Source organism: Thermoascus crustaceus (assembly GCF_041956765.1).
Source record: "Thermoascus crustaceus strain CBS 181.67 unplaced genomic scaffold VTN00scaffold_10, whole genome shotgun sequence".
Lineage (NCBI taxonomy): Eukaryota > Fungi > Ascomycota > Eurotiomycetes > Eurotiales > Thermoascaceae > Thermoascus > Thermoascus crustaceus.
Genome location: NW_027192536.1, coordinates 514,116 through 522,959, shown reverse-complemented (window position 1 = coordinate 522,959; position 8,844 = coordinate 514,116). Strand labels below are relative to the sequence as shown.

Genomic DNA, 8,844 nt, shown 5'->3' with positions numbered 1-8,844 from the left:
GGCAGGTCGCCAACTTCACCTCGTCTTCCTCTCTCTCTTCCACCTCACGAGCTCTTCGACCACCACGACTCGATGCCCAGCACCTCGTGCGCGACCGACGGCCCTCGAGCAGACGGCCCCTCGACCATGCCGAGCATCCCCGACCGCTAAGCGACATGGACCACCAGCCCCAGAGGAAGAGGAAGCACAAGCGCGGCGGACGGCGACGCCGGAGACAGAGCTTTCTGGCGCCTGAGGAAGCCCATCCCAGCGCTGCCGGCGGTGTTCCTGCAGCCTCGTCGCCAGCAGCGGGCGAGATGCCCGGCGAGAACCCGTCCAGCTTCTACCGCCTGGGGGAGACCAGCGGTGGAGAGCGCAGCACCACCAGCCTCGACAGCCAGGCCCTGCTGGACCATCGGTTCGTTGATCCCTATATATCCCTACATATTCTATACAAGAGCATCTTGTCTAATGTCTGATGCAGCGACCAGCCCACGATGCGCCCGCGCAGAGACAGCCGGCACCCCCAGACCTTCCCCAGCCCCTTCTTCGACCGCCACGACCGTCACCGCCAGAAGCAGCGCCGAGAGCATGAGGGAGAAGAGGATCATGACAATGACGAGGATGTCGACGACCGCACACCCCTGATCCGCCCGTCGTCCGTCCCCAACTCGCCCCAGCACGCCCGCTACGGCACCGACTTCCGCACCAGCTCCTCCTACTCCCATCACCACCACGTCCGCCGTCCCTCGGGCGACTCCTCCTCCTCCCGTCGATCTCCGCGCGACCGAGGCGGCCGCAGCGAGGACTACGATGTCAACAATCCTCCGTCGATCCCGGGCAGCCCCAAGAGCGGGCCCGACATGGGCTACGACGACGCCGTCATCACCGGGGCGGACTTTGACTTTGGCACGCCCCAGTCCCCTAAGAGCGGGCGGCGGGAGTCGACGGTCCACGATGCGGTGATCCAGATCGACGGGGATGATGGCGAGCGGACGACGACGACCAAGACGAAGCGGAGGAGCAGCCAGGCCGCGGACTCCGAACCGCCCTCGCCGTTCCCCCCGGAGGAGGAGGAGACACCGGGCCGGCACCTTCGTCGACGGACGCTCACGCTGCCCGAGGAGGACGTCTGCTTCCCGGCCGAGCTCGTCGCGGAGCAGTTTGGCCCGCGGACCTCGCGCGAGGACGAGTCCGGCGAGCGCCGGCGGAGACGGCGGCGGGAGTGGCCCGACCTCGCCGTACTGGAAGAATGGAGCCGCGAGGAGAAGGAGGAGCGCAGCGGCGAGTTCCGCGCGAAGAAGATCAGCGAGCCCGTCCTCGTCGGCGGACGGCTGCGGCCGCAGTACGCCGGCTGGCGCCGCGAGGAGGACGAGGCCCCCTACCGCTTCACCTACTTCAACGAGGAGTTCCAGAGCACCATCCACGCGCAGACCATCTCCGAGCTGGTGCAACCCGGAGGGAGCTTCCGCGAGCTGTTCATCCCCGATCCGCCCGAGCTGGAGGATTCCGAGACCGACGAGGACTCGTCGGAGGAGACGAATCATACGGGAGGGGTGCTCTCGCCCGTGCGGAACGAGGTCTCCCTGGCTGGTAATATCCGGCATCATGATCCCAGCATCCATCGCGAGAACAGCAACAGCGGGAGCAATACCACCAGCAGCCGCAAGGGGAGCCGCAACCTGTCCCGCTCCGACTCGCGGTTCTCGAACGAGTCGCCCTCGAAACAGCCGCAGCAGGCACCGCAGGAGAAACCCAAGCGGTACGGCCCGCGGCCGGTCTGGTGGCTGGATGTCCTGTCGCCGACGGACGCAGAGATGCGCGTCATCGCCAAAGCGTTCGGCATCCACGCGCTGACGGCCGAGGACATCATGATGCAGGAGGCGCGCGAGAAGGTCGAGCTGTTCCGCAACTACTACTTCCTCAACTACCGCACCTTCGAGCAGGACAGCCACAGCGAGAACTACCTGCAGCCGGTCAACATGTACGTCGTCGTCTTCCGCGAGGGCGTGTTGACCTTCCACTTCTCGCAGACCCCCCACCCGGCCAACGTGCGCCGCCGCATCCGCCAGCTGCGCGACTACCTCATCCTCAGCTCCGACTGGATCTCGTACGCGCTGATCGACGACATCACCGACGTCTTTGGCCCGCTGATCCAGTCTATCGAGGACGAGGTCGACGACATCGACGACACCATCATGCAGATGCACACGGCGGAGAAGGAGAAGGAGAAGGACAAGGATAATATCCCCGCGCCCCTGGCGCCGGGGGACATGCTCCGCCGCGTGGGCGAGTGCCGCAAGAAGGTCATGGGCATGTACCGCCTGCTGAGCAACAAGGCGGACGTCATCAAGGGCTTCGCCAAGCGGTGCAACGAGCAGTGGGAGGTCGCGCCCAAGTCGGAGATCGGGCTATATCTCGGCGATATTCAGGATCATATCATGACGATGACCAGTAATCTGACGCATTATGAGACGTACGTCCTTTTTTTTTTCCAGCCTTCTCCGTCCATCTATACCTGAGATATCATAACTGATGATGACAGTCTTCTCTCCCGCGCCCACTCCAACTACCTCGCGCAGATCAACATCCTCATGAACGAGCGCCAGGAGCAGACCGCCGACGTGCTCGGCAAGCTGACCGTCCTGGGGACCATCGTCCTGCCCATGAACATCATCTGCGGGATGTGGGGCATGAACGTGAAGGTGCCGGGGCAGGATGTGGATAATCTGGTGTGGTTCTGGTCGAGTATGCAGCCACCCTTTTTCTGTTCTTTTTGATAGTAGCTCTTTACTGATGAACGAAAATAGTCACGGCCGGACTGTTCATCTTCGCTTTCGTCTCGTTTTACATCGCAAAGAGGGTGTATCGGATCGTGTAGACGTTTAACCCTTCTTGTCTTCTCGATCGATCGATGTCATACCTACCTACCATACTTGGATACGAACGAACGTACATATTCTCACTTCCTCTCTATTCCTCCCTCTCTCTATATAGATCGATAGATCGAACAGACACAGACGAAGGCCTTGGATGCCTCTCTTTGTCTTGTTTTTTGGTTTTGGTTTTTTTTTTCAGTCCTTCTCCGTCGAGGACCTCTCTTTGCATATTTGCACACGCATATATAGATTGGATGGACGGGGTGGTGGGACGGGGAGTTCCTCAGAGTTGAATGGGAACATGCAGAATGACACCGGGATATGGAACGGAACCGGAGCGGGAATCATAGCACTAGAGTCGAGTCGAGTCGAGTCGAGTCGAGTCTTGGGTTAGACTAGACTAGACGGCTTGGGTTGTTGTCATTGTTGTTGGTTATCATAATTATTTTTGGTGATTAGTCTGTTGGGGTCCCGACCTCGCTCGCTGTGACAACTGACTTGGCAGCTGAGAAGGTGGACGACGGGCAAAGACAGGCGATGGGAAATGGTGTTTGTTTAATGTTTGAAATTAAACACAAGAATTTGGACGGAGTTAGGTAGTTTGAGTCAGCTGAGGTAGTTGAATTGACTTGGCATAATCACTCATTTATGCTCTCGGTTGCCCCCTTTTTTTTTCTCAAATATATATATATATAAAACCATTATAATATTCTTCCGCGATGCCAACTACTCTCCGTTAGTACACACTCTGTAACTCTCACTCTTGCAGTAAAATCTTGATTTGTTCATAACTTTGAACAAAACTGAAAGGAATAAATAAGCCTTCGTCCTATTGCTATATAGATATTAGGGATCTTGGTATGTTGTGCACATCCCTTAACTTTATTCAAATTGAGATCTATTATCGTGTTATTTGTCACGAAATCTGCTTGGATTTGGTCGAATCGATGCCCGTCGATACACGCTCTCAGATTCCAGATTTCCTATCTACATACATACATACATACATATCCCTTTTGTTGCCATTGTCATCATCATCATCATCATCGTCCAACCTATCTATTTATTTATAACGCCAAAATGAGTCAGGAGCGTACCTAATGAAGAATGACCAACCCATATCCTTTCCTTCCTAGTTGTACCTGACAATCATCGCAATATCTTAGATTACAATGCTGACGAATTGGGAACTGGCCGACGTCCTGCGTTTTGACTCTCTCCAGCTGTCTTTCAACAACATCGACAGCCTAGAGATGGACTCGTCAGATCGAACGGAACGAAGGTATCTTCGAGTTACGACATCCATGACTTCCTTTCCGTTGTATCCCGCAGCGGCCGTCGCGGCCGCCAGATACTGGGCAGGCTTACGATAGTAAGGCCCGTAGCGGATCTTGGTGTCTGCTGGGTTTAGATAGAAAAGACGGGAGTCTGAAACCAGCTCGGAGAGGCGCCGAAACGTCTCGCAGTCATAAGTCTCCGTCCGATAGCCCTGTGTGTGACTCCATCTCTCGATCTTTGGCAGCTTGTACAGATTCAGAGCCCGGGCGTACTGATTGTCATCAACACACGACGCAGGCCCAGTTTGTCCCTTTCGTTTAAGTGACCGTCCCGTCATAGAATGAGCGGATCAAACCCACCATCAGCTCGTGCTCGGTGACCTCCAGGTTCCCTGGCAGCGAGTTCGGATGTAGTTTTATCAGCCAGTTCATGTTACCGACGGAATGGATCCCCCGTCCGGTCCCACCGTGTCCAGCGGTTGTCTTGGGGTAATCGTCATCTAGGAGGCCTGGGTGTCGCTGCTTCCAAGCCACCACGTCTGGGTGGCTATCACGGTCTATTCGGTATCAGATCTCTTTGGATCCAGCCAGGATGTGGATCTGATGCTGGAAGCTTCGGAAAGTCGGTCGTAATTTGCCCTGTTGGCATGGATCTGATAGCCGGTCCGTTGCCACAACTCCTCCTGGCTGTCAGCATCGGAGAAGAGCGGGGTTGACCCATATTCAAAAATCTCCACTGGCAGACAGAGACGATGCATCTCTGCCGTTATCGCCGTGGTTAATTTGGAGTTGAAGGAAAGTCGGGTTGAGGTGTGAAGATTATATATATAGACTAGTCGTCCAGAAGGGCAGCAACGGATGAAGTCGTTCACTTGGGCATTTTTAACCTCCGGGAATGAGGATATAGACCAGCAAAACAGAAAGATATGATCCACCATACAAATAAATATTTCCCTTACCTGTCTGACCTACTGCCGTGATCTGCAGACTCGGCTGCATGCTGCATCTTTCTTGTGCAGATGCTGATCCGATGTAGTTGTTTACTACTACTCGGATTCAGCCAGTCACATGAACCCACGCCTCAAGACAGTACCTGTGGATGGACCATGGGAGATAAAGAAAGGTAAGAAACGAGATTCGAAGAGAGAAAAAAAAAGAAAAAGAAAAAGAAAAAGAGAACCGGGCTGGACTAAGGAGAAGCTGCAGCCGCTACGGTGATTTCCACAAATAGGAACTACTGAACGAAAATGTATGTGATACTGGCGCAGCATGGCCCCTCACGAGGCTACCCACCTGACAACGTTCCCTTCCTCTCAATCGCACTGTCTGCGGGCAGCCAGCTCACATCTCAATGCCCACCTAGCCCTGCTGGCTGAAACAAAGCACACAGCTCAGAATCAGAATCATAATAATAGCAGTCATGATGGTGACTGGTGGTTCGTTTTCTTCTCTTCGACAGAGTCTGTCGTCACTTCAGCATTTTCTATCTTCTGAGCAGAACCCTCTCCTCAACTCAACTGTCCTCCGCCTGCAGTCTGCAGCAGCAGATTACCCCCACCACCAAACCACAATGGAGATAACAGGCGAGGCCAGGAAAGTCGGCGGCGGCCTCGTCGAGATATCCGCCGTGTCGACCATCATCGGAGCCCCGATCGCAGAGGCCCTGACTCACGGCCTGAAAGCCGCCTGCGGGATGGTCTGGGGCCCCATGAGCTGCTTCGGCGTGATCCATGTCGCCAAGGCGTGTCTCTCGGCTTCGGTGCCGGACCTGATCCGGGAGTCGATGGGTCTGCGGAACCAGTTCGTCGATAACGCTATCGGCGTCATGCTCGATGTCGACCGGTTCAAGCAGGCTCGCAGCCGGATGGACCTTGGTGATGCATTGGCCATCGAGGTGACGCCGCGCCGCAAATGGGTTGGACAACAGCTTCTTCAAGCCTGGACGACTGTTGCTGCTGCTTCGTCAAGGACGAGAAGAGAGGTCCGGCGAAAAGCCAAAAGACGATACGATCCGGAGAAAGCGAGGGTATCCGATACCTTCGATATCGCTGAGATGAAAGCGCAGGAATCGCACAAGGCGGTGTACGAGTCGCGGTCCGTCTATACACTGGATTGGAACTCCCGGCTCGTGTTGGATACGGTGCCCGCGGCCGAGAAGGGCTCACCGATCGACATATATCGCTTCCAACCGGATCTCGGCGGCGCTCCGGCCGCGTGGAAGGATTGGCTTTGGATCCTGCTGTCCATGGCCAAGCTGGTCGAGGTGTTCGTCCTGTGGAAGCTGGGGAGCCGGAGCCTCTGGGCGTGGACGATGGCCGGCTGGGCCCATGCCTTTCTGTCCGCGATTCTCCTCCAGGTGGCTGGACTCGGGCGCGACCATCCCGACAAAGCGACCAGAAACATCATCGCCGGCACTCTTCCCTCACCGTTGCGGCTGGGCGAGAAGGGCAAGATCGTCTTGGGCTTACCGGCGAACGTTCGACGACATGTGCTCTGGCGGACGGCGCTGGCCGTTGGCACGCTGGTCAACGTTGCCGGTCTGTTTGGGATCTTCCTCTTCCTGGACGGTGAGCCCGTGCCGGTGGTTTACTCCTGGATCGGGTTTCAGATCCTGTGGCTTGCCATGCGCACCATCATCTACTTCGTTGTCCCCGGAGGCGTAGCGGGACAGGCTGTGATGGCGTGCCAGCGATGGAACGAAGCGCTTCCGCACGATCGTCAGCAGGTCATGACCCTGATGAATGAGCTTTCGGCTCACCAGGCGTCGACTCATCCGCGTGGGTTCCACGCATATCTGTTCGATTGCATGTCATTCCATCAGCTTTCCGTACTGCTGGGCCAGGTCGATTGGAAGCTAACTCCGTCTTTGCCATGCCCTGCCCTCTCCGAATCGGAACCGCCAAACACGATCGAGATCACAGACGCAACGGGGGATCCTGTCATCCGCACCACGGTATGGCAGCAGGGAGAGAGCCTGGACAACTCCGAACTGTACGACTCCTGCATCGCCTTCGTCCGTGGTTTCCCCGACAGCGACAAGAACAACACCAGCATTGCCATTCCCTGCGTGCGAGTTCATTCCTGCCACTGTGGCAACCGGGACGGTCCGAACCGCGGCAATTCCCACCGAGACTGTGGCAACATTGAATGGTGGTACTTCCTCCCGATTGAGGCTGACCTTTGTCCCCTGGGGAGAAAATGGGTGCTTGCCCACGGCAAGCTGGCAACTGGCAGACTCTCAGCTGAACTCATCACCGATGAGGAGTTGGATCGAAGGCTTTCCGAGGAATGGTGGAAGATCAGCATTGCAGGGCTGACCGACATGAAAGCAGCCTTGGAGGTGTCATCACAAGCAGCAAAGGTGACGGTTCATTTTACCAAGGGCATTGCTGCTGCTTCAGAGTAAAGATAAAAGGTATCGTAGTGAGGCGATTCATGCAATCGAGTTGAGAAGTTAGATTTAGGCAGCAAGAAGAGATTAAGTTAGTTAAATGTCATGTCTTTGTAATAGGATATACCTAGTCCGGTGGACATAACCTATCCCCTAGCCGGCCAGGCGCTGCCGAAGCCGACCGGAGGGCGCAAAGGATTATTAGTACTGAAAGAGGCCACTAATCTCCCGGCTTCGCACGGATTGGTTTCAAATTAGGATCTGAAGGTTTATTATTCATTGTCATGGTATCGAAAGAACCAAAAAAAAAACCCCCTCCTCAGAGACGGGGGAAAGGGATTCTTATATGCTAGAATACAAGACTACCTAAGGAAGGCCAATAAACAAACCAAACCAGAACCAAAGGAAGGTGCTCTCTACCCTCCTCCGTCCAGGGTCAGATCCGATTTTATTCAGACAGTATTCCTATTCTTGCTTCACAGGCGGATTGTACATGCATACATACATACCCTAGAGCTGCTCAGTGCTCTCTTCTGCTTACCCCCTCCACCCATATACAGTCCAGTCCCACTCCTTCCCTGAATTCAGCAGATGCCGACCAATATCACCGCCATAATATACACATACCTGACAGTTATTAAGCATGCAAGACTACCAACACAGTCAGACATTATAATCACAGCTTACCTTACCTAGCAATTGCTGAACAATCTGTTAAAGAACAGGTAGGTATTCTTTATAACCTCAATTTTCAGGTGCCCTTTTGCAGGCTTTTCTTTTTGCCTGTTTATACTGAACTCTAGCATGTTTGTCTATTAATGGAGACTGTTTTTTTAGTAAGTTAATAGACACATATATGTACATATATAACATACGAAGAGCAAAAAGACAATGTAAAAATCAAGGGACAAGTCATCATATTCAGTTGAGTTCAGAGACCTAATCCATCCATCAATCAATCACAACCATTACCTAGATAGATATCGCACAGACAGGTAAGTTAAGACTTAAACCGAGAGCCGTGCAGATTAAGGCAGGTAGGTAGGGGGATAAATAGATAATGAGATAGATAGGACATGGCGACAAACAAGGCAAGAAAGATCTAGAACAACTCGATTGACTCGACAGTAATATAACAGATGGCCTCCAGACCGTTTAAATAGACATTTCCTCTCCAACCTTCCCATCCATCCAAGAAAAACCCGGGAGATAGATTTGGATAGATAGAATATTTCAGGGTTGCGCATGTGACTAGCACGCGCAACTCCCACACAAGAGTTATAAGAAACTGAAAATCCCACTCGACAACAAAGACGAT

General features: G+C 54.2%; 3 protein-coding genes across 3 annotated transcripts; 2 read left to right on the top strand and 1 right to left on the bottom strand.

Moving 5' to 3' along the window:
- Positions 1-155: 155 nt before the first annotated feature.
- Positions 156-2,860, top strand: VTN00DRAFT_2544 (uncharacterized protein; the record flags this gene model as incomplete). Its single annotated transcript, XM_069428769.1, has 4 exons — positions 156-397; positions 464-2,455; positions 2,525-2,727; positions 2,790-2,860. The coding sequence occupies 4 exons, from the start codon at positions 156-158 to the stop codon at positions 2,858-2,860; spliced, it is 2,508 nt and encodes an 835-aa protein (XP_069283591.1).
- Positions 2,861-4,020: 1,160 nt separating this feature from the next.
- VTN00DRAFT_2543 (uncharacterized protein) lies at positions 4,021-5,134 on the bottom strand (the record flags this gene model as incomplete). Its single annotated transcript, XM_069428768.1, has 3 exons — positions 4,021-4,407; positions 4,496-4,692; positions 5,095-5,134. The coding sequence occupies 3 exons, from the start codon at positions 5,132-5,134 to the stop codon at positions 4,021-4,023; spliced, it is 624 nt and encodes a 207-aa protein (XP_069283590.1).
- A 571-nt stretch (positions 5,135-5,705) lies between these two features.
- On the top strand, positions 5,706-7,541 carry VTN00DRAFT_2542 (uncharacterized protein; the record flags this gene model as incomplete). The annotated part of the gene is made up of 1 exon (XM_069428767.1): positions 5,706-7,541. The coding sequence occupies one exon, from the start codon at positions 5,706-5,708 to the stop codon at positions 7,539-7,541; it is 1,836 nt and encodes a 611-aa protein (XP_069283589.1).
- Between the last annotated feature and the right edge of the window lie 1,303 nt (positions 7,542-8,844).